Here is a 26274-nt window from a genome sequence, read left to right as displayed (position 1 = left end):
ACGGGGGAGTGCTCACGTTAGTGTTTCAGCTGCGTGTTATCGATGGTGATGGTGGTATGGGTCATTTAAAATTCAAACATAGGGCTCAGAGAGTGTAGCTGCAAAACAAAGGCACTCCGCTGCAGAGGGAGACGATCTCAAAGGGATGATCTCTCCCTATAGAGACGCCACACCGCCTCTAATGTTAGCGCGGTAATCCTCACCCCGGGTGCCCGTCGATTCAGAAATCAGAGGCAGAAACGATGTTGCTTTAAACCTCACGCGGTCAAAGTTGTTTACCTCTTCGTTACCTCTGACGTCAGGACACACCCCTGTTTGAGGGGGCGGCTCCCCGCCTTACGGGCACCGGAACCAACCAAAGAGAGCCAGACTGGGCTGAAATGTCACCAATCACAGCGCAGGAGACACGCCGAGCCCACCCGTGATTGGTTACCGGAGGGGCTGGGGGGGAAATCCCTCTTTCCCGTAGAGTTCCTGGAGAGGGGGCGGTGCATAACAAAAAGTAATGGCCATCTATTTGGGTCCTGAAGAAGGAGGGGTAATTCTCGTCGGACAACCGTAGGTGTGATTGAGTTTTCTTCATGTTTGCGCGTGCGGTCGCCCCGTCAGTGATACCCAGTCGCGCCTCAGCCGTGTGTCCGTGGAGTGTTGGTCGGCGGCGGTCGTAAAACGGTTAATACGCTGGCTGAACTTGGCGCCGCGTTTTAGGGTTAAGGCTCCCAGCTAGCCACGCTAACACGTTAGCTACTACCAGCGCCGCTGTGTGTGTGTGTGTGTATGTGTGTGTGTGTGTGTGTGTGTGAGCCAACGTCTGGAAGGGCGGACGAGTTTGACGTTTTCTCCCCCAAGTCTCCTCACATTTCTGAGTTTAGTGCAACGCGGTCCTTCTCTGCTCGGAGCTAAACCCACCCAGTCAACATGGAGGGGGCACACTTTGCGCGAGCATGAAGACGACGAGAGACGGCGACTAAAGAGGATTAAAAGCAACTCGGTCTTGATGGGGAAAAGTTGAGCTGAGGTATGAAACTCGCATGCACAGGAGGAATGCTAAAGTCGAGACTTGAGTTGTTGTATTTTCTGTAGACCAGGACCACAAAAGAAACCGGCTCAGCGCAGTTAAAGTGTGTTGTTTAATCAGTGGGTTTGCCTGCGTTAATCGCCTTACTGCCATATGATGATTACCCTTGAGTGTGTATGTTTCCGTTGAAAATAAGTCAGTGTTACATAAACAGAGTAACTGCAGGTCAGGTATGGGCCCACTCAGTGACTTGCGACATGCCATTTTGCTTTTGCATTGAACAGGATCAACAACTTGGGATAAACTGAGGAGCGGTTTCAAGTCTTACCTATTGTTCAAGGGCATGCTAACACCTCAGGTGAGACATTTCTCTTTTCACTCTGAAGTCATACCTGCTGATGTGCACTCATGTTCATAATGATAGTTTGCTACTGTAAAATTGCCTGTTCACATGTAAATAGGCCCTAATGTATATTGCTTTTGAGTTACATCTTTTTGCACAGATTTCCAGTGACTGTTGCAGTCTCGCAATTTCACATCTGTTTTACTTTGGTTATCAGAAATACATTTATTCTCATCATACATGTGAGAAGAAATCTCTTAAGAACAAGGTACGGTAATGTACGAGCTATTATCAGTATTGCATTTAATAAGGCTGTAATATTTGTATACTAAAGTGATAACACTTACAGTTCTGAATTAGAAATATCACTACTTTCAAAAACTTTGGTTAACTCAGTGTGACCTGTCGACATGTGATCTAAATCACCGACACTGTTAAAAGCAAAAGACTTATCCCTGACTTTACGGCCTGTGTGATGAAATCTGCAGGACCGAAAAGGAATTTGTCAATACAGTCGTAGAGGTATTGGGAGTTTTGTCAGTCCAAATGAGAGCATGTTTACTCGTCTTTAATAGCACAGGGTAATATACACTTGAATTTTTATTGTGCTGATAAACACATGATGAAATGGTGATAACCTGCAATGATCTCAGCTACTCAATGTCATGTACAGTTACAATTTTCTTACGTTATTATGAAATCATGTGCGACAATTTACCTGAATGTGTTAGGAGTTCTCCGTAACTTCCACACATGCACACACTTGCCACAGTAGGTAGAACTATTTATATTTATACAACTAAATATAGTTGCTACTATATTTTTACACCTGAACCAACCACTTCATAGTGGTGGAGAACTGAGCTTGTAATGACATCATTAATTACTGTGAGCGTCTTGTCTTTTTAAAGTCTGAAATTAAAAACAGCCTGGGGCTCTTCTTTTCTCTCTGCTGCTCAACACTTTAAAGAAAACCTGAACGGGCCAAATACAGCTAACAGCAAGGGGTGTGTATACCTACCTATTTTCCCGGTGAGCTCAGTGCTGTCATTCTCACACCTATCCATTTCTGTTTATGAAACAGTTTGACCCATGTTGTTTATATATCAGCCTTTTTATTTTTAAATGAATGCAGTTTACCTTCTCAACGACTTAACAGACTCAAGATCAACAGTCACATATGTTCCGAATTTATATGATGTGGAAATTTCCGAGTGAACGTGTGTTATTTAGGACACTACGGAAGACTTTACCCAAATGAAGACAGAGTATGTTTCAGCTTTTAAAGCTGTTTTTTAAATATTTTGTCAGTAGGACTGATCTACATCACAGGCTTGGTTTATGTCTCTATTGACTGCAACTGTGGCAGGTTGTTCATGGAGCTGTGTGCTCTTGTAATGGTACAGTCCATTAGGTCTCCTGTACAGTGAAATACCCCGCCCCTCCCCCCTTTCGTGACTACAGTAATTGGTCGCTTCCTCTCACATGTAACCCTATAGAAAGAAAGAGACTGCTGTACTTCACTGTATAGACCCACTTGTATGTACTCTGTATGTGCATGCGTGCTGTTCGCCACATATGTTCTAGTTGCCTTTGGGACTAATGAAGTGTTAACTTTCCCCCTAATGTCTTTGGGTCCGCAATTACCTCCCGTGGTTGATGGTTTCTAGGCCAAACACATCACACAGGTAATATTTGTTGTATGTGGAGCAGACGTCATGCAGAAAGCATTCTTTCTTGAAAGAAAAATATATGTCACTGTTTGGCATGTAGGGCAGGGGATGTACAGTAAGTACAGATTTACGAGATTACAAATTTTTTTTTAACGTAATTTTGATATAATTGGGGTTTTTTTCACCTTTCAAAAGTTGGGTTTTTATTAATAAATACAAAAGCCAGTAATTTCTTATATTTTACATCTTCCTAAGAGAATTATTTCCTGAAAGAGAGACAACATTTTATGGAGGTTATATAACTTGGACTTGTGGGCTAAGTGTATTTGCACCCACCTCACCCACATGTCTGTTGTCTGTCCGGTTCTGTCCAGTCGGCCTTCTGTGTGCATGACTCTGTGTGTTCGAATATGTGCATTCTCTGTCAAATTCAGCATAGACATAAACTGGGTTTTCGGTGTGTGTTGAAGTGGGCCTCTCCCTGCCTCGTCTCTTTCCCCTCTCCAGAGTCCAGCAAGGGGCCCAGTATAAGGGGGCAGGCTGCCGTCACTGCCTCTCTCTCCCCTTACAGGCCAGCACTGGGGCCTGGGCAGGGGGGGAGTGGTGCAGAGACCATAGGGTTGGACACGGGACATGGGACCCCCCACCCCACCCTTTCCACCCCAGTTTAGCCCATCCTGTGTGGGGCACAGGTCACCTTGTCATGTGCTATTACTGCTGCTGTAACATGCTCCCTGTGATCGTAGGAAAAGAGCATGAGATAGACCCACGGAGGCTGCAAGAGGGAGAATGAGAGAGAGAGGGAAATGAAGGGACAGGACTGGACTAGTCTGCTCAGCCAGTTGTTTAGCTGCATTACAGACTCCGTTTGTCTAGTTTGTTGTTGACAGGTCTGCATTGTCTAGGACTCGTACAGAATCTTTAACCTTTATGTTGTCAAGGTTAGGATGCTTAAATTCAAATATACTAGTTGAAAAATGCTTTATTTTCAACAAAATCAGGTGTTTTAGCTACACAATCACTCATCTAAACCAAAAATTATTTAATATTTGAAATTATACAATCCCATTGTCATTTAAGTGTCTCTCCTGGTGTCAAAATTAGCAAGCATTAAATAATTATGACAAAGTTAAAATGGACGTCTGGTAAAGTAAATAAAGTGACATATTACATCAATTGCTTATTCTTATTCTCCACAATTAGATTTATAGAAACAATTTAGATGTGATGATAAAGGATTCAAGGGTGTGAAAATGTTGAGGTAGCTTGAATGTGCTTGAAAAATTTCATGTACATACCCGATTGTCTATTTTTGCTCATTCTCTCTATCTGTTCTCTCCGTGTATTTTTGCCAAGTAAATTTCTAAACACCAATCAGATTTGAATTAAACTTCCTCTGTCTTACTTGTTACTTGTTTCCTTCATCCTTACCATCCTCTTTCTTTTTAAAGTTCCCCATTTCACCTTATTTTGCCATTATTGTGGGCCTGTATGTACTTCTATGTGTGAACCACAAGCCCATGTCTTTCCATTGCAGACCCAGCTCTCACTGCAGCCCGGGTCATTCCAGAATTGATTTGTTTTATGTCTCTTCTGTACTCGTAGTGACCCAGCCCGAGGTATGCAGTAAAACACATCGCCTTATGTTTTCTCCCTTCTCCCTCCACCACTTCTCCCTGTCTCCTCTCTCTCTCTCTCTCTCTCTCTCTCTCTCTCTCTCTCTCTCTCTCTCTCTCTCTCTCTCTCTCTCTCTTTCCTCCTTTAAATCTTTCTCCCACTCTCTTTTTTTTCCCTTTAAGCGAAACTTTTGGCAGCATGGAACAATTTCAGAACCATTTGTGGGATTGCGTCATGTGATGTAGACGCAGGATGCTCATTGGACTGTCAGAGGGGCCTCCTTCTCCCACTCAGGCGTTCCACAGCGATCCCTCTCTTTCTTCCAGCGCTGTTATAGGTCTGGATGTGATTCCGACTCTGACTCCTATGTGTTGGGATGTGGTCTGTAAGCTCATTGCTGACATTCTTGGGACGTGATGCCAGAGGTTTTTTATTTCCCGCTTTCCCCTTCTCTCTTCTGCACGTCTGCGTGCAGTTAAAATGATCCCTCCTTGAAATGCTGTCTGGATCCTCCTCTTTACCCACTTTGTTATATCGTGCCCCGGCCTCAATCGTATTTCATTTCAACGCCCAGGCACTAATGGCACCACTTAATTAGGTTTGTTAGTCAGTGGGCGTTGGTGCGGGGTGGGTTTTTATAATCGCTTGATATTGACTTTGATGAAAGTTAATCTAACATCTGGGCTGCAGTCCAAATCTTTTTTGCAGCTGAGGTCTCAATTATGTCTTTTCTGTAAGTAACAAGGCACCTGACAAGGAAAACCAATGGCCACTTTCCTGTTTGGTAATCACATACTGAGACAATGGTGCAGCTGCAAATGAAATGGTGAAGGGAACCGAAGGAAATAAGCTACCTTTTGAGTGGTATTGGACTCCTGCCATGGTCCACTTTGCCATTTATTCCTGTATGAATATCAACTCACTGTTGATACAGTAACTGCAGCAGTGATACACACATCCATGACTTAATATGTTCTACGCTCATCGTGCACCATCATCCGCATGAAGTGTTACAATTTCTCATAATAGCACTTAACAAGCCTCTACTGTCTGTTGCTCAGGTTCACACCATCTGTAGTCGAGCCTTAATTTCACATTGATTGACATGTAGTGTCAACTAATTAGAAGGTGCAAGTTAGTGGTATCCATTTGGGACCCTGGGATGCAGATGGTGCAAACGATTTACAGTGATGAATGTGTTGCAGGTTGTGTCATTTTCTGAGGATGTTGTGCAGAATGGTTGGATATCCCTTCAACTGCACCAGAGTTAAAAATCTGCCAGGTGTTCATTAATAAATATTTAATCACTGGGCTTTTTATGTAGTGCAGGTTATTAGTAACATATTCTGTTATATGACAAGACAAGTGGTTTTTCTGACGTGTTGATCTTCATTCAATGCAGACAGTTTATCTTTAAAATTGATGACCTATCGCTATCATCTGTTGGACATTCAGGCTTCTGCAGACAGCGTCTCGTCTTTAAATCCAACCTGGGACCAGTTCGGATGTTGGTCCCTGGATTATGAGACACATGCGTGTCATTTCAGCCATGATGTGAATAAATCAAAGGAGGAAAAGATGAGTCACTGCTCCGCTGCATGCTAAGTAGCACTTGTTCTCCCTCAGCTAGTTTGTTGGGTAAAGACAAGAGGAAACTCCCAAGCCTCTCTTCCAGCTACACCACCAAAGTTGGGTAATGTCTTTATTTTGCAGCTTTCACCACCCAGTTAAAATGACAAGCCAGAGTCAGTTTGCGGTGCTGCGCATAATTACAGCAGGCCTCATCTCTTGCTCATCGGCCACTGCCGCCGTGTCACTTAGACTTCCAGGCTTCCATTTCACATGGCATTTCCTTCTTTTTAACACTTGGTCTCTCAGATACACCATAAGGGTTATTCTGTTGCAGAGCGAGCGAAAGGTACAACCAGTGCAAAAGGTGCTCATTTTGCACTGTACGATCAATTATTCTTTGACTTTTATCTGTAAAAAATGTCATATTGCCAGAAGTTTTACTAGAGTTGGAAGGATTTATAGGCCTGTCACAATAAATACACTTTGTTGGACGATAAATTGTCCGAGAAATCATTATGATAAACAACATTATTTTAAGATGATGTTATGCCACTGATATAATGATGGTATAACAGTAGCCACCACCAGCCACCTGAAGTTGTCAGATTTTTTCATCAAAATCCATGTTTTATTCCCTGGCAAATTAATGAAAATGTAAGGGGAAAAAAAAAAATCTCTCTGTTTCTCTATCTCGCAATGTTAAAGAAAGGCAAAATTGTGTAATTTTATCCAAACCCGCATCAAAAGTTAATGGGGTCTATTCTGGGCTGAGACTCATCCTCCGTCCAAGTTTCGTGGAAATTTGTTCAGTAGTTTTTGTGTAATCCCAGCGACAAACCAGCCAACCAACAAACGGACACGGGCAAACACATAGCCTCCTTAGAGAAGGTAATAATGCAAATACTCCCTTTCAAAGATCAATGAACTGTTGATTCTTAATATACAGATATTGGAATTGGAATGTAAAAAAATGTTAAAATTTTCTAAATAAATACTGCTGCTTCGCCCAAGTCTTAAAATGTTTTGGGGAAACCCCACAAGTTATTCTTGCATCATGTTGGCCTTTACAAATCCCATGAACTAAAGAACTGTCCTGGTCTTGACTGTTATTTCTCATTGGGTGAGCAGGGGGGTGTGGTGGTTGTCACGTGTGGTGTTCTCTAATTTGATCATCCTGTGCTTTGAACAATAAAAGTCCTTTAGAGGAGACATGTCAACACCAGTCTTTTTTTCATAAATACAATTTAGTTGGTCAGCCAGCAGAAATTTCATTGTCACATGGAGAAGTGCACACTCACACACACTCATACAACACAGCCGCTCCTTGATTTTAAAAATGGGAGTGAAGCAACACCAACAGAAATAAATCGTACTATAAAAGTGATTCCAACATGAATAGCAAATAGCTTTTTCCCCCCGACACTTCTCAAGATGAGAAGCTGTCAGAGATGAGACATTTATTTATATTTAGCCAGTAATTGAAGTGGCTTCTGACTGTGTATTTTTAGCCGTCCTTTTTAAATCGCAAAAAACTCACAAAGGGCTGTTTGTGTTGATCGCTTCTCTCTGGGCCGCTGCTGTGTGTCCACTCCTCATCACGGTTTCTCTCTCATATCCGCCGCAGCCAGCAGGGTATGCTTAGTGACACAGAAAGTCACTGTGACAAAGAGGTCACCCCTCCTCTACTCGCTGGATCTATGTTTATATCCCTGTCTGTTTTTACTCCATCTCTCCAGCGTCTCTTCCACTCAGCTCCTCCCTGGCCTGCTTCTCTCGTGCATCCATGTCTCCCTCCTACACTGCTGTCACTGCTCTGTCCTGTAAGCTGCCTCTTCCTCTCTCTGACAGCAAACGGCCCTTCAGATGGCAATAGATGAGAATTTGCCTGTGTAGTGAGGTGTAATGGATGCATAAGCAAAAACATAAAAAGATGTGCCCACCATGGTTTATACTGTACGTACTGTAAATTCGAAAGATATTTAGTGTAAACAATGTTAAACCTGCATTCCTCTTCTCTACTTACTACTGAGAATGCAGTGTTTCAAATGTGTACTATTCAGTCACTCATGTACACTGTTGCCTCTGCTGTAAGGGAGAGAGAGCTCATTCAATAAACAGGCAACGTAAGAGATTCAAAGTATTTAAAATAAACCAATGTAGCAGCCGTACCACTCCGATAGAAGTCGTTCGTGTTCAAGAGATTTGTCTCCTTCAGCTGGTTTAGGCTTATTTCTACTCATACTGGTCATGTGGCTAAGATGAGCTACCTTAATTACCCTCAGGAGCTCTCCACTGTGCATGGAATACGTGCAACTTCACGGTCATTCAGTGACTCTGACCTCCATGTTTTATCTTCCTTGCCATTTTTATACTTGTGTCAGTCCTTGTTAAAGTTATTTTGATGTCCCAGGATTGCAGACATGATCATGACAGGGGAAAAAAATGAAACAAATCTCTGCACCTTTGTTTAATTATTTTATTTTAGTGGAAGGATAGCATGCAGTAAGTGGATTCTCAGGAAAACAAAATGTACATATAACAATTATATCTGCATTGAAGTCCAAAATTTCAAGGATATAAGTAGACTAGGAATGCAAGTAGTTTAGAAACTAATATCTAAAGTCCATTTTTTATGTTCCTGTGTGAATTTATATACATATATTTTTAGTATTTCTAGAATTTTTAGTAGAAATCACATTGAAAGAATTACATCTCATTCTTTTATTGAATAGATGGAAAATTGTGAATGTTGTTTAAACATTAGTCACATAACAAGTCTGAATAATGTTACCAGTTGCCTGTCCCAGCTCGACATTATATTTATGTCAAACCTCTGAAACTAAAGCGGTTTGGTGGAATCTTGGACAGAAGACATCCTAATACATTTTTTATCTACTATAAGTTGGTTGAAAAGTTTGGTCTGGAGAGTAAAATGTGCAAAAAGCAAATCTGATGACACAGAATAGTAAAACATCAGCAAATAGGGTTGTTCTGATAACAGTATCAGAAATGGTTCCGATACTGCCTAAAATGCTGAATTGATATTGATGAGTACACAAGTCTACGCACCGATCCAATACCACCTAATTAATTATTAGAAATGTGACCCTGTTACTAATAGCCAGTATCTATAAGCAACCAGCAAATCCTGTAACTTCAAGCACATCCACAATGAAACATCTGCACAGGGTTGGTAGTATTCAGCTGTTTACAAACTAATAATGATAATAATAATAATACATATATGGTTCTGGATTGGTACAAAATATCGGCCAATACACAACATTCAGGCATAGGAATCGGTATTGGGAAGGAAAATGGCATCAGTACATCCCAACATAGAAAAGGTCTCAAACTTAGATACAGAACTCTATCTATGGTCTCAAACCATTTCTGCTGCATTTCTCACTGTCTCGCTGTCATCATATTCCTGCCAAAAAACAACAAATCTGCTTCTCGCTTGAAAAAGTTTTAGTTGTTCAGTTGTTCAACACTTGTTGGCTGCAAAAGTTCCTGGACTCCAGCATGTTAAACGAATACAGTCTGTGGCAAAGCATAATGTCTCCGATTAAGACACATGGCAGTGATTTTGTAATTGATAAAATTGTTACAATCTACAAGCACACAAATGTTGTAATTATACATATCTGCTTCAATTAGCCAGCTGGCAGGTGAAAAAATCCACACTGTCATGCTGTCATGGAGCAGGAGTCAACCCTTGAAGCAAATCAGAAATTACACTGTTTCTGTTTTATCCTTCATGCCGTCGTAACACGAGACATTAGTAATATTTCACATTATTACTGCAATGGCAGATTTGATTGATGCTGCTGAACACCTGACACACAAATATGTATATCAGTCAAGAGTGAGACATAGAAGCCTTGAGCTGAAAACCTGTTCCCTGGCTTTGCGTGCCTGAGACTGGAATGAGTACAGATCTGCTCTAATAACCTGCTGCATTATTTAGCGCTCTCTCAGTACTACTGTGCATTTAGTGTAATGGGCTGTCAAGGCTGAATGCAATCACAGAGGACTGACTTCAATGATCAGCTGATGATATAGTATGAAAAAAGGGGTGTGTTTCCTGTTGGTGCACAGTGTGATGAGTGTGAACGCCTGCTGGGATTAGTTTGCCCTTATGCAATAGAACAGTTTTTATTTATTTATTTATTTCAACAAAAGAGCTGTCTCATTTATACTAGCCTATGTTGTTTATCATTACATACATACGTCATAGACACTGCAGTTTTTCCCGTGGATCATAAATGGTCTCCATTTGTTGAGAATTTGTCACTTCTTCAAAATGTCAGCAAGACATTTGAAGAGCTAAAATCCTATTTTCATCATCGTCGTGATACGAACATGCATAATAAATACTACACAAAAGAATCCCTGCAACGCGATGACTCAGAAAAGTTATTTAATTTCCATGCGCCATGCATTCACACTCATCATGCAAACGTTTATCTGATGGATAAGGCAAGCAGGGACAACGCAGGGATGTTTAGACACCCTCGCTGCAGGAGGATTCTAAAAAAATCACATTGGACAGACAAATGAGATCTGTCCAACATGAGTTGATTTGTTTCATATCAGTGATAGTGATCCATTGTATTTTCCCAATTGCAGAAAATAGTTTTTCTTATAATTTAAACATGCTGTTCAAGTGTTGATTCAGAGGCCTTGGCCAGCATAGTTGCTCACATAACTTAGGCTGCATGGGGTAAGTGTGACCTGTGACCAATCATATTACATCACCCTGATGGCAAGTGTTATCGTATTGTAAACAACCTGGAGACCTTATCTTGATATGTCCATGGATAAAACCCTATTGTATCACTGTCATGGAGACATGACATTTGTTTGATATGATTGATGACCAGTGCATATGCTGGTATGTTATTCTGAAGGACCTTTGACTCAACATGTGTGCTTTACCTCTGCAGAAGAGATTGTGCACTGAGAGAGTTGGAGAAAACAGGAGACTTTAGGACACACCTGAGCCTATTTTGTCACTGGAGAGCAAATAAAATGTTATATTTGTCAGGCTTTACAATATTGATTTATTCCCCTACATCTGTTTTTTCTTTCCGTCTGTAAAATGTGAGAAATGACCGCTCTGCTTTGAGCTTTCTTCACGAGTGCTTTTTCCTCCAACCTCTCTGTGGTCTTTTGTAAATCGGAATTCAGTTCAATCTGCTTACTGGTTTTCCTCCACAAATATTTGCTGTCAGCTGCTGCCACATCCAGTTGTGTGGATATTTACTGATTCGTTCTACTGTAACGGTCATTATGTCAGATGTTCCTGGTTGAAGCTTGTGTTGCTGTGATACAAGACGTCAACATACGGCGGAAGCTCGAGTCACTGCTGTCCATGCTGCCTGCAGCAGCGAGGCAATGACTAGATCCTCTGTTTCCTTCCTTGTTTTGACCCTTTGTTTTAATGAGGACTACATGTCCTGCTAATAAAAGTGGTCAACAGCACAGTTTGGCTTAAAGGCACACTCTTCATATTTACTGTTTTACTTAATATAAAAACAACAGGAAAGTATATGAAACTTTTAGTAGGACCCATGTTTTCTTAATTAGACATGAGTGATGGAGTGATCTGTCAAACATTTTAAATTATTCAGCTGGGCCCTTACCTCATTTGCTCTTTGATTTGTGAGTTTGTTGAGGTTTGTATTGGTTTAGTTCCCCTCCCGTCGCCTCCCTCAGCCCTTCATCTCCTTCCATCATTTGCTTCGCTTTCACTACACAGTGAAAGCAAAGAAAGGAATGAGAAAGGAGCTTTGTGAATAAGACAGTGATTGTTTGTTTATGAGGATGCTAGCCTTGTGGTGACATGCCTTTTTTTCCCCCCTCCCTCTTACGAGGCCGTTAAGTGAAATAGATACTCTGAGCACTATGTAATCAAATGTAACCCAGATCCAGCATTTTGGAGTGGAACAAGGGTTTTTCCACTTGATTCATATGGCTCCCGTTCTTCGCCCCAGGACAAAAAACACTGGAGTTGAGTTCACCTCCAAAGAAGACTGGGGACTTGGATTTGTCCTGAAGTAGGGGACACTGTTTGGTTGGTATGGAGACAGGTGGAACGACATGATTTATCTCACATGTTGTTTAATTTTCACAGCAACTTTATGAGAAAAAGCAGATGAAAGTTGAGACATTAACACTTTTGTTGTCACATATCTTGTGAAGTCATAACTTTAGAAAAATCATTTTAAATTTACTTCAGATGTTAGAAGTTGGCAGCTTGATTCATCTTTCTTCTCTTTTTTCTTGTTTATTTTGCTGATTTGTGGCAGAGTTTTTGAGCAAGTGAAACATGTTTATGACTAGGAACTGATTTCATGTGTATTTTTTCGCCTCTGTTATCTCTTTGTTTAGTGATGGAGTCCACGGTTGTGAGTACATCCACTCAGGCTTCTGATGAGTTCGATAGGAACGTGCCGCGGATCTGTGGTGTGTGCGGCGACAAAGCCACCGGCTTCCACTTCAACGCCATGACCTGTGAGGGCTGCAAGGGTTTTTTCAGGTACACAAATGCATATTGGAGTTTACAGATACACTGTGAAGCCGACACAAATTGACAAATCTAATGTTTACAACAATCGCTCAAATCAACCTGGTGAAAACAAAAAGAAACACGTTATTATTGACACATACACGTACACATTAGCATACAAACACAGGTCTGCACTTGCATATATAAAGACCACCCACATTCACACACATTAAATGTAATTACCACCCACAGTTACATAAGAACACACACTGACAACATTGGAGTTCACACTAATGCCCAGCAGCAGGTAGAGAATACAAATGAGCTCGGTCCTATAGTTAATGCCCCAGCTGCCGCCCGCTCACCGATACACACGCAAGTTTCCAATTTAACTGAAGACAAAACTGGAGCAAGTCATGATTTTGTAAGCTAGTGTGTGTTCGATGTATCCGCCCCGTTTGCGTCTGTTCCTCTTGGCAGTGTTGATATTTAAAGGGAGAGGATGAAATAGACGGATGTTTTGATAATCTCCTTCCTCGTCTCTCAGCTGGCCCCTGTTTGAACTCTCACCAAGCATGCTTATCTGTATGTTTTCGCTCATGTCTGTGTATAATTGGTCATACGTACACGTCCATCACTGACTAAATCATTATGCTTTGCGTCACAGTTTGGCAAGGCTCGTCTTTTACCCCTGGATTCCTTGGCACTCATCCATATTTATGCTGTTTTGCTCAGTCCCCGGCTTCAAGGGCAAAAATATTTAACCAGTTCTACCATGATTATTTGTGCAAAGCACTTTTAAAGCTGCAACAGTGCTGTACATGTTAAATCACTTGAGACAGAGCTCCATTATCAACATTTTCAGACACACACATAGAGGAAAAAATCTTTAATGCACGTCAGTGAATTCTTTTTAAGAAATTGTGTTTGAAAACTGATGTATCTGTTATTTTTAACTGACTGTAAAATGTATATTTATTCAGGCGCAGTATGAAGCGCAAGGCCAGCTTCACGTGTCCTTTTAACGGCAGTTGCACCATCACCAAGGACAACAGGCGCCACTGCCAGGCATGCCGGCTCAAACGCTGCGTGGACATCGGCATGATGAAAGAGTGTAAGTATGACAGGTGACCCACATGTCCTAGGGTCAATACTTCAACCTTACACTGCGTGTTTAAATGCATATATGTAAATAGTGTAGGGATTTCAGGCGGATCCCAGTGTATTATACATTATTATGTTAATTGCTAGGATGGGATAATTAGGTGAAAGGTTTTTGTGGTTGCCCAACACTGTTGAAAATGGATCAAAACTTTGTTGCGGACTCATTCAAGATCACCATCCCATGTTAACAAGATAAAATAACCAATATAACCCACTGTACATAAGTATCATTACATCTACTTTTCTTGTTGTTTCTTTTTTGAAGGTTTGATAGTAAAAATCTTCACAACTGCTTTCACAGTTTTGGGGGGCGACTGTCCCTCTTGTATATTATGTAATATTTGGACCCGGTTCAAGTATCTCTGGGTCTTTGCCCCCGTTAGAGTGTTTACGTGTTCCATTTGAACTAGCGGAGCCTCCCCACATTGTATACAGTAAGTTTACTCCATCTGAAGTTTAAACACCTGCTGTTATGTACAATCTATTGAGGCCTCTTCTTTCCACACGGTCTTGTTTATTTTCATTGTCTGTAAATAGCAGGTACATTTTTCTCTTGTTTTCTCCCGATATCCGCATATTGTCCGCAGGCCTCTTTTAAGCTAAGGCCCCTCACTTCCAGCCACATTCTCTGTCCCCAGTGTTCCTGGGAATACCACAAGAGTGGTGGCACCAACTCTGAGATTTACTGTACATGAACGGGAGCCAGTGGCATTGCTGTTGCAAAAACAGCAGCTTGTTGTTGAGACCCAGCTCTCTCTCTGTCTCTCTCTCTATGTCTCTGTGAGCTAATTCAGTGGCTAGAACAACAAGGAGCGAACAGAACAAAGACAATGCATTCAGTTGTTCAGTGCAGCAGGGGTCTCCATATGGACCCGTCCCCTCCCATTCTCTTCCTCTAGAGAATAACAATCCCCCTCCACCCAACATTGACAAAGCTGCCATCAGTACATACTGAAAAGCTTTTAAAGTGGTGTGCCTTCAACCAATTCTGGTGGTATATATGTCCCCCACTTGTTGCCCTGCTGTTTTCTGCTCGTGTGAAAATTGTATTTCCCATGCAAAGTTTATTTTTCCTGTGTGTGGGTGTGTATATAATTCTAACACTCTCCCTCTTTGTCTCTTAACACTTGCACCCTCAGTCATTCTGACAGATGAGGAAGTGCAGAGGAAGAAGGACCTGATTCAACGGAGGAAGGACGAGGAGGCGCAGCGTGAAGCGGAGAGGGAGGCGCGGCGGCCCAGGCTCACCGATGAACAGAGCCAGGTCATCGCCACACTGGTGGAGGCGCACCACAAAACATATGACGACTCCTACTCTGACTTCTGCCGCTTCAGGGTTTGTGTCTTCATACAATTCATGCGTCAACAATCATTGTCATCATTATTTCATTGTTTTGCTGTCAGATTTGTCTGAGTTCTGTCTTTAAAATTTTTAAAGATAAAAAAAAGATTTCATGATCTCATAAGACATCAAACAGAAAAGAAACACAGCTGATATTCTTGTGATTGTGTTAAGATTGATGTAACAGTTCCAGCTCTGTTTACACATTATCAACACTTATGTTGCTTTACACTTTGTCACTTCCAATCCATTGTCCCACAAAGTAACAATATTGACATGACTTTCAAATGAATGCAGGGATCTGTGTGTGAACCTTGTTGTGCATTAACCAGCATTTATTTGTTCCTCATATCAGAATTTGTTTCTGCTTCAGCTGTTCTCCATTTCCCCTCAACAATAGTCACGTTTGATCGTGTTTGCACACAAATCTCACACCCAGTGGTCCATTTCTCCTTGGAAACATTGCTTTGAGTTTTACCTTAAGCACCTTTGTCTTCTCCGACATGTAACCTGCAGTGCTGTTGTCCATTCTGTAACAGATTTCCATCCCCACACAACACACACACACACACACACACCGATTAAAGTCAAGTTCAGTAATTCGATCCCATTTTTTCAGGAGGTTTACAACAAAACCACATGTTTTGTATTTCTTAATGAAAAACAGAAACCATGAACACTAATTCATCATTTGCATGTCAATGAAGATTGTGAGGCTTTTTACTGCATACATTTATTCCACCATCAATAATATTCTATTCTATTAATTGATAGAAAAAATGTGGTTTTAATTTTTGGTGACCAGACTTAAAGAATCTACTGAGGTCCTTATGTGTTCCCTTTTCTCCTGTCTAGCCTCCTGTGCGCGAGGGCCCAGTGACACGTAGCGCCAGCAGAGCTGCCTCGCTCCACTCTCTGTCTGATGCCTCCTCTGACTCCTTCAGTCACTCTCCAGGTAAGAGACACTCACTATTGAGGCTTCACTAAAAATCATGTGAAAACAATGACTGGTTAGGGTTACACTGGAGCTAGTCTGTCCTGCACAGTCATGCTTTTGTAGGAATCACCCAGAAACAAATGTTATATTGGAACAAGGAAGAATAATATGTATTACCTGACTAGAATTATATCTGACTAATTAAAGAGAAACAATTCTAAGTGCTGTGTCGTAGGCAGCTGGACTTGTTTCAGTTTCTTGAAGACGTTTCACCTCTCATCCAAGAGGCTTCCTCAGTTCTAACTATCTGGAGGGGAGAACTGTTGCCTACGATACAGCACTTAGAATTACCTTGACCTGGATGACTGTGAACCTTCATCAACATAAAGAAAAGCATCTTAACTTTCAGTAGAAGGTTCAGTCAGATCCCACAATTGGCAATTGTGAAAAATAAGAGTTCATACTTAACTTAAGACAGGTTTTCATTCCAGTTCAGCTGTTTGCATATTATGCTGCTTTTCTGAGAATCTAGTGGAAAATCTTGGAATAACCTGTTGGCCCCCAGCCACCTGACTCCTACTAGTAAACATCAGTTCATTAATGCATCCGTCACTAATGGAGCGAACACAGCGAGGGACATGGTCACGTGGCCTTCCGCCAACACTCAGTGGAGACAAATGGCTCAAAACAACCCCAGCTAGTTCTGCATGCTTCACATGTTGTCGTAGCTGTCATCTAAGCTTTCATTCTCACGCCTACTGACCTGACACTCCGATGATCCTTTCCATCAACAAGCCCTCTCTATTCCATGATTTCTCTCAGTTGTTTCAGCACAGAGTGTGTCTTTTCACACAGGAATAGTGTGTTACTGTTTTTCTTTGGTGAATGACCACTCCTTTCTCTTTTCTTGTCTTCTCTCTATTCTGCTGTCTTTATTTTTCTTACTGCAGAGTCAGTAGACACCAAAATGAACTTCAACAACCTGCTGATGATGTACCAAGAGCAGGGCAGCAGTCCTGACTCCAGTGAGGAGGAGGGCTCCAGCTTCTCCATGCTGCCCCACCTGGCTGACCTGGTCTCCTATAGCATCCAGAAGGTCATTGGTTTTGCCAAGATGATCCCTGGGTTCAGGTGTGTGGAGAGCAACTTTCCAACTGTGTGTCATAATTTTAACTCTGTCACTCTGCATCAGTTGTTAATGGCTGCCTTATGTAGAATTTGACTCCTATGACCACAGCCCGGCAAAAGCAGATTGTCGAACCAAATTCACAGTAATAAGAGATGGCTTAAACATGTTCATTAGCAGAAGTGAGTGCTTTATATAATTTGGTCTTGGTCTGTTATTTTTTTGCACACCACTGTGACCTAGAGATAGAGGAGGGGGTGCATATTTTCTGAGTTCAAAGTCAGATGACCATGTGTTTATCTGATTTTCTATTTGGATACAGAAAAGACCTGGCAAAATAAAATCTTTGCCTAAACAAACATGTACAGACAGAATTTTCTGCACTTCTTCTCATGTGTTTTCTATTATTTACATGTCACTGAGTGACTTAGACTTTGTACACCTACTTGTTTTCCTGCCCGATTAGTCGATATTGTGCCACAGCGATGACCGCGGTCTAAAGGCCGGAGAGTACTGACAGACTGTATATTACAGAGAGCTGACACGTCGTGGAAAATCTTTCATGTGTTGTTGTTCCTCCACTGGACGAGGTTATACATTTGCCACGGGCATGTTGTCAGTGTGAAGTTCAGCCCTTTAAGTATGTTAATGGGTGATTGCCTAATCTTAGCAGAAGACACTCCTCTAGTACTGCAAAGTAACCTGTTTGTTTCTTACATACACCCTCAGGTTTTTATCTGAGGATCACACATTTTTTAAAGTGATTGCAGGAAAACTTTCTTTTGTTAAAATGTATGAATCAGTACAGGGTCGATTAGGAGATATGAAGGCGAACAATATCTTAACCTTGAAAACAAAAGTAAGTAGAATCCTTTTGTTTTTGGAAGACAGGAGCCAGCACATTATTTTCAACCATAAAGGCAGAATTATGAAGGCTGGTCAAGGCCTTTTCATTGTTTCTTCCCCACCTTCCACACATGGCAACTGTTGCCTTTAAGCATGTTTGTCTTTAAGTGTGTTGACACGGACGAACGCTCAGTGTCTCGGGGGGTCACCCCAAAGTCAAGGCTAAAATGAGTCGGGGCCTGTATTTCCTGAAAGTTGCCGTTCCCACTGGCAGCGAGTGATGGACGTGGTCGGATTACCTCTGGAATGTTTGTCCACTTATGATCTGCTGCCTAAGCCCTGAATAACACCCCAGACCTCCCCTAAAGATCTGCAGGTTTTACCTCATGTCTCCTGCTCGTTCAGTAGCTTCATTCTTATAAACATTTAAAGACATTTCATAACATGACTAGGTGGAGGATTGTACTGTGATTTGACTTTTGTTTATCAAATTAGTTTTCCATCACAGCAGGAGGAAGCAAAACAACATTTTTTTTCTTCCTGCACAGCATACATCTGATAAACTTTGAAGAATTTGACTGACCTTGAACCCGTAGTCACTAAACTGTTGATAAGCAAAATCCTTTTACTAACACATGCATAAACATGCAGAATAGAGGTACTTGTTTACTAGTTTTGAGCTTTACTGGTGTACCTATTGCTGTCAAATAAAAAATGACCAATCGGCTATGATTTAAGTTATTTGAGGACTCTTAGTTTAAAGGTGCACTATGTAGTTTTGGGAGAGGAGTTTTAATCAGAAGAAAAAGATCTTCATTGGATAATCTTTTTTTTATGCCTAAACAAACTAAATAAACAAACTCTCTTTGTTTTAATGACTGAATAAACAGAATAAACAAACTGTCCTCAAAGGAAAGGACAAATTCATACTGTTTTACTTTGTTTATATTTGGCGGACCCTGCCATCTCTCTAGCTTCAAACAGTGTTCTGAGGACCTTATTTTCCTCTGAGAACAGCTTGTTTATTCAGTTATGGAAAAAATAAATATTTCTGAGTTTGTATTATTACCTCATTAATATTGTAAATATGAAAATTCTGAGTTTTAATTTCTTCTCCAAAACTACATCGTGCCCCTTTTAATAGTTGACTATTTGTTGTTCTATAACGTGGTGGGTGATATCTTTCCTTGTAGGGAGCTGACTGCAGAGGACCAGATTGCTCTGCTCAAGTCCAGCGCCATCGAGGTGATCATGCTGCGCTCTAATCAAAGCTTCAACCTGGAAGACATGTCCTGGAGCTGTGGTGGGCCGGACTTTAAATACCAGATCAGTGACGTCACCAAAGGTTAGTCTAAGCGCTGCCACGTGTACAGTTTGACAAGCGGGTGTTGAGGACTATGTGTATGAACGCTCAGCGAAGAAAAGAAGCGCATGTTACACATTAACACTTCTAGGAAGCAGCCCTGCGTTAAGGAGGTGACCGGATCATTAGTGTCGGAGTAGAGATAAGGTTACTGGCAGCGGCCACACACCCATAGGAAAAGGATGCTAGAGCACGTTTTTCTGCGAAACCAGTCTTACATATCCGCAGAAGCCCCTGTGGGCATGGCTTTCATTTGCCTTTCAAACAAGACCCCTCTCTCTGGGATCAACCCAAGAATGTCACTCCTGACCTGCCCGCCACACAAAACAACCACTGTCTGGACCAGCAGAAGTAGCTCTGTTGTGCTTCTTAAAATATCACTGAATAGTTGACGGGAACATGACTGGAATACAGATGTGTTTTGTCATGCAGTTAATAAGAGTACACAAGTTTCAGTTAAGACAAATAAGGAATAAGGTTAAATCTCATCCAGATGGGATTTCAAATTTTTTCTGTCCCTTGTTTCACAGTGGCAGTTCAGAAAGATTTGTATGTAACATGGCAGTTTTAGTAACTGCTGTGAATGACTAAAAAAATATCCAATACAGCACCTGAGATTTTGTACCAGTCAGTGTGATACTTCAGGGCTCTAGCAGAATTTTTCACACTTGTTGCACTGATGCGCCTAACTTTCTCATTTAGATGCACCAGCACATGATTTAGGTGCACTCCTAATACGTTTTAACTTAATTTCTTAACACATTATGTAAATAATTGTAAATGGGGGAAAAGGGGTGGAAATGTATGTTTTTCTTCATTTACATCACATGTAACAAGATATTGCAATAATCTCTATTAAATCTCAGGTGCACTGGTGCGACTAATGAAAATGTTTTGTCGCACTTGACAGATTTTTGGGTGCACTCTGGAGCCCTGTACTTTTCAATACTTAATTTTGTTAAGTAAATGCAATTTTCCAGAAAGTTTATTTTCAATCCAATTTTAAAAACAACACAAAAAAACAAATGGTCTTTGAAATGCATCTGTGTTTAATATTGTCTCAACACAGACCACTGCCTACAAGTAAGCTAACATTCAGTAAAAATGTATTCATTAATTAGAAAGCTTAATTAATCGGAAAAAACAGTATTTGGCACTAACATATTCCATGCTACAGGCACAATTTCATTAGTGCTCAGAAAGCATTTAGGTGCCTTACACAGTCCCAGCCATTAAATGAAGAAATTGAGGTACAGTCATAATAATCAATGAAAACCTTGTATCAGTTTTTATTTGGCTTCTCATTTTTACATCTACATTAAAACCACAACCCCTGATAAATGGCATATACACTGATCTGAAGTCAAATTTGCGCGTTAAAAGAAATTCTCAGTGAAAACAAGCCTAAGAACTCACAGCATGTAAGGGGGAAACGATCCTCTCTATAGATGACTCCAACAGGCAAAATAGAATATTTATAGGTAAGAGGGGTGGTGCTGTTCCCCAAAGGGCCTTTCTTCTGTGATATAGCACAGAGCTGGTTCTATGTGCCCCGCAGACTATAATGATGTGTTGCGTTCTCTGTAGCTGGCCACACTCTGGAGCTGCTGGAGCCGCTGGTGAAGTTCCAGGTGGGCCTGAAGAAGCTCGACCTGCGAGAGGAGGAACACGTGCTGCTGATGGCTATCTGCCTGCTTTCTCCAGGTATTGTAGGTCTGACTGTGTGGAGGAGGGAACATATAGAGGGGTCATCATGAATTGTTCATGAGTGATCTCATTAGCTGTTTTTTTCCCCCAACACAGAATATGTTCATTATGGCTTTTACTATGGCTAAAGATCAACTTACACATTTTGATAAGAGAGCATCTGAATCATTGTCGTCAGCTGTCACTCAACATTAATCATGTTGAGGTGGAGATCTTAGTTATTTGAAGGGTTTCATATCTCTGGTGAGCATCAGCCTTTCGTGCTTATGGTATGCATTTGCAGAAGATGCAGTGCATATATTATACATGCATAGTTACGCAAGCAAGCAAGCATGTGTAATTAAGTGGATATTTGCATTCCTTTGTGTACGTGAGGCACCTCATTAACAATGGATAGATGTGCTCTCCCTGCTCTAAAATTAGTAAGCCACCTGACCAGAATGGTAGATATACAAAGATCATCAATTTCGTGTTCATTCATAATTGGTCTTTGAAACTACAACGTTTCAATTTTAACAGTTAATTTCGGGGTTTTTTTTTAGCTCATGTAACAACCATAAATATCTTAAGACTCTCATCTCCACTCCCACAGACCGCCCAGGTGTGCAGGATCACGCACGGATCGAAGCCCTCCAAGACAGACTGTCAGAGACCCTGCAGGCCTACATCCAGCTCCACCACCCAGGAGGAGGACGGCTGCTCTACGCCAAGATGATCCAGAAGCTGGCCGACCTGCGCAGCCTCAACGAGGAGCACTCCAAACAGTACCGCTCGCTCTCCTTCCAGCCGGAGCACAGCATGCAGCTCACCCCGCTGGTGTTGGAGGTGTTCGGCAGCGAAGTCTCCTAGAGGCTGCGGCGAAGAGGAAGCTGGAGACAAGAAAAATGGACGGAGGGAGCTGAGTACGAAGCGCATGGGAGAGAGAAAGTGGTGTGTGTGTGTGTGTGTGAGTGTGTGCGTCTGCGTGCATGTGTCGAGTGTGTGGTTTCATGTGTGTCTCGTCTAAAAGAGTCTATCTCGGCGTAAAGGTTGTATGGAGAGCAAGCAGATGCTCAGAGAGACAGGAGACAAGGAAAGTTAATCTAATACAAATTATACTACATACAACTTCTGCCTATATACAGTGTTTTGTCTGTATTTAAATCAACCAACAGCTGCTTCAAATACCTGGACATTTTGTGTGTGCACATCATGTGCACACACCCACACAACAAACATACTCAGTTATCCATTTAGCCATTCAGTTGAGCTACCTCTTGGTTTTACTGGGGTTGTTTTATATTTACATCACCTATGTGAAACAGTCACTTTTACACAGAACAATTTAGATACAGTACGGATGACATTTCAGTTTATCGGTGCAAACGCAGTGCCTGCACATTACTTTGAATTTATGTTTCATGTTTCAGAAGAAATCTTTTAGTTTGTTTGTTTTTCATCTGCTTCTCTCCAAGGCAGCGTATGTATATGACTGTGTATACAAATCAAACACATGCCTTTCACCTTTCACCAAAGGTATGGTTCAACTACTTTCTCGAAAAAGCTTCCAGTACCTAAAAATAACCGTGCTGCTCCGTGGCTTGTGTCACGCATGCAGCCACTCGACATGCTAGCAAGCTGTCTGACTAGCCTCACAGCCTATGAAGGAAAATGTCTTTGTTTAGGTTTACTGCAAAGTACAGAACATAGTCTGTAATTTTTAGTGAGGTTTTTTTGATAGGACTTTGGGGTGCCTGGTTTTGAGGTGAGAATTAGCCACTAAATGTGTTAGCTACTTTTACACTGCTAACTGTCAATCACACCAAGCCTGCATTAAGGCTTGTTACTCTCTCTTTTGAAATTGTTTTTCATTAATCTTCTCTTGTGTTTAATCATTTATTTCCCTGTAAATAGATAATTGCTACCACATGTATCCTAAGCACTGTTATACCACCTTTTACTCAAGCCTATGTATTGATATACAGTATCTATATTATCACAGATTTTAAAGGGCTAACATGCCAAATCTAACTGGAATAGTAAATCGCGGCCAAAGCAAAGGGGCCTGTCTTGTTAATATATAGCTGCATACCATACTTGGAATTGGCATAGATATGGATGTAATTTCAGTAGATGCTTTTTTTGTTTTATACGTCAGTTCACCTTTAAAGACAATTCCATGAATTGTTCCTCCTCAGTATGCCGTGAGCTCGGTGGGCGGAGAGCTTGTGAAGCTGCTTCAGACCTCCACAGATATCACACCCCTTTCATATCTGACAGGGAAGTGGATTTTCTAGAATGTCTGAGGGCCTGGTGGTGGTGGTGGTGGTGGTGTCGGAGATGTGCACCTCTACACCCAGGCCCTCCTGTTTGATGATGTATGCTGCGCAGCCCTCTAGTGGCTGCATTGTGTAAATACCAGTTCTATACAGTATATATAATATGTCCACGGCTGTACATAGGGCTACATAGATATTTCTCAAGGCAAATTTTTTTCAGAAATATATATGCAAATACAATTATGACCCTTCTTTTTTGTTTTTGATTAATTATCACTGCGTTCTGAGACACTATGCTCTTTGTTTTGACTTTGATCATGGATTTTTATTGTAAGAATGAGTTAGGATTCGCTTAAACAGGGATTGCTTGTGTATTTGATTTGTCAAATTAGTATTTGTTGAACGGTGGGTTGATGTATTCACCTAATTTCAGAAAAGAGGACAAGCTAAACATACCATGCTGCTCTCTAATATAAGCCATATAGATCACCAAGCTAGTTATACAGCTGATACATAACAGTACATCGAAGATGATGACTCCAGAGCCGTGGATACTCTCATTATATAATCTCCTACACTCATATGCTATTTATCCATGGCTCTTGGAAGAAAAGCTTGTATATGATAGGAACTCATATGCCTTCTCTCTGCTGTCATCTTTGGCTTATGCTTCATCAGACAGCATCTAATGGCTTATAAACCAAACTAGCAAGAGAATTAAAATGCTTAGGTTTAGAGTCCAGTAATGTATGGCTTGCTGCATGTGGGATTATGGAAAAATATTAAAGGAGATGACATGTCTTTTATATCAAGACAGTTCCCCAAAGATGTCTTGTCAAGTTCAGATGATTTCATTAGATGCAACTTGGCGTAAAGGAAATTCAGATTTTTTCTTCAATAAATAAAGCTGTTCCTGTGATCGGCCATACGGGCCTCCTATATCAGACCAAGAGCCTCCTTCATCTCCACAGACCAGGTTTACTCTGTAATCTAAGAGGAAGATTGTGAGAGAGAGAGCGAGAGAGAGAGCATTTGTTTGTTGTTGAGCTGAACATCTTCTCACAGAGGTTTTTGTGAGAAGTTGTGACGGTTGTTGCTTTAATCTGTTCAGCCCACATGGGGTTTTTTTTGTTTTTTTTAAACCTACCATAGGAGTCCATTCTCCGCCACTGTGGCTTTATTCCAACTCGTCTTCAGTCACTGTGACACAAGCCGACAGTCGGAGATGGACGCGTAGATGATCTGCATAGCACAGATAGTTAAATAGTTTGTGAATGTTTCCATATTCACGTAAATCATAATACGTTTCATGAAAGTGTATATAAGTATATATAAATATATAATTCCATGTGTCCCACACAAATCTCCCTGCTGTGATTGAACTTCAAGGAGTTGAGGCTCGAGTGTCTTTAGACAGTACCACTCATATGTATAGTATGTCAGTTTGATGAGGGGTATGATGTGCTTGGTTACTGAACACTGACTTTTGAAGTTTTTGAAAAGTCTCCATGTTGATTTTTCTCTGAATGCATACTTCTGTATGTAGATATGGGTTTGATTTTTTTCTATTTTGTTTTATTGAGATAGAGATGCAGTGTTGATTTGTGTATGTTTAATACAGTGGGAGGATCAGTGAACAAGTAAGTGCCACGGGGAGAGTTCCCTCCACACAAGAACAGGGTAAAAGAGGAGATGCTCTTGGGGATTTAGAACTGAACAGGAAGAGTCTCGAGGATGTTTTCATATCACCGCTAATTGAACAAATAGATTTTTGTCAGTACCGCATAGCATCAGGGGAATTCTTACCATAAGAAGGGAACCCCCTGTTCCCTTTTATGTGTTTGGGACCTTTTTCCCATCGAGTTCCCCACCCAACATACTGTACATAACATGCAAATACAGTTAAATCTAAATACGGTGCATCCCCAGAGTTTCCTGTTTGGTTTTCACCACGGTAGGCTGCTCAGAATCCGTAAGTTTTTAACTCTGCATTGTGGTTGTTAAAATACTGGAACTTGAAAACCATACATCAGTGGAAATCTGGATCCATCTTTGGCGAGATTTCCTCAAGATTGGCAACATAACACAGTAACAATGCCTGCAATACACAACTTATGGTACACTATCACCAGCAAGCTTTACAGGATATCATGTTGGTAGACATTTTTGAAGTTTTTTGTATAACTGTTGCCATTACAAATCCTGTCTGTAAAAAAAACATGTATGCTATCATTCATAGATATCAGTAGGCCATCTCCCATGCAAAGGCTTTCCAGTCTTTTTGTTCCTTTTCCTTTTCCTTTTCTTTCTTTTTGTTCATTAGGACAGGGATTGTAATGGAATCAACTTAATGTAGTTCTTACAAAAAGGAGTGTCCACAATGGATGTACACCATAATCTACCTAAAAAACCTACCTCTTTTAGCTCAGATTTTTTGCTTTAGCATTAAGCATTTGCCTCTGTTTTTACTTTTGTAATATTTGTATTCATGTTGGTATTTATTGCTGTCTAATGAGTCATACTTCAATGATTACCTCAGAGATATCTCACAGATTTTGGGAGAGTCCAGCTAATGAAGTCATTCATAGTTTGTTTTTTTTTTGTACAGTTTTTTTTTCTCTCTTCTCAGACTTAGCATTGCCTTTTTTTTTTCTTTTTTTTTTTTAACGCACAAAATACCGGGAGTGTTGTTTTAATATAGTGCCTGCACTCTGACCAACAGGGCTCAGACTGGCTAGGGTAAGGCTGCATTTACTCCAAAAAAGACTTTCTCTGCTATGAAAGAGGATTTGGG

At 41.1% G+C, this 26274-nt stretch overlaps 1 protein-coding gene across 1 annotated transcript; it reads left to right on the top strand.

Annotated features, from left to right (window-relative positions):
• Positions 1-482: 482 nt before the first annotated feature.
• Positions 483-23712, top strand: LOC140997701 (vitamin D3 receptor B). Its single transcript, XM_073467682.1, has 10 exons — positions 483-1018; positions 1303-1376; positions 12620-12767; positions 13721-13851; positions 15041-15237; positions 16099-16198; positions 17131-17311; positions 19346-19497; positions 21103-21219; positions 21815-23712. The coding sequence occupies exons 3-10, from the start codon at positions 12622-12624 to the stop codon at positions 22069-22071; spliced, it is 1281 nt and encodes a 426-aa protein (XP_073323783.1). The 5' UTR covers positions 483-1018; positions 1303-1376; positions 12620-12621; the 3' UTR covers positions 22072-23712.
• Positions 23713-26274: the final 2562 nt, after the last annotated feature.

The sequence above is a fragment of the Pagrus major genome, chromosome 6 (genome assembly GCF_040436345.1).
Source record: "Pagrus major chromosome 6, Pma_NU_1.0".
Taxonomy (NCBI): Eukaryota; Metazoa; Chordata; class Actinopteri; order Spariformes; family Sparidae; genus Pagrus; species Pagrus major.
This window is presented reverse-complemented; position numbering and strand designations above follow the sequence as displayed.

What these genes read in the sequence shown, in the direction of transcription:
- LOC140997701 (XM_073467682.1), top strand. Translation starts at nt 12,622, where the DNA reads ATGGAGTCCACGGTTGTGAGTACATCCACTCAGGCTTCTGATGAGTTC. An exon ending in GGCTGCAAGGGTTTTTTCAG is followed by an intron (nt 12,768 to 13,720) that starts GTACACAAATGC and finishes ATATTTATTCAG; the next exon opens with GCGCAGTATGAAGCGCAAGG. An exon ending in AAGATGATCCCTGGGTTCAG is followed by an intron (nt 17,312 to 19,345) that starts GTGTGTGGAGAG and finishes CTTTCCTTGTAG; the next exon opens with GGAGCTGACTGCAGAGGACC.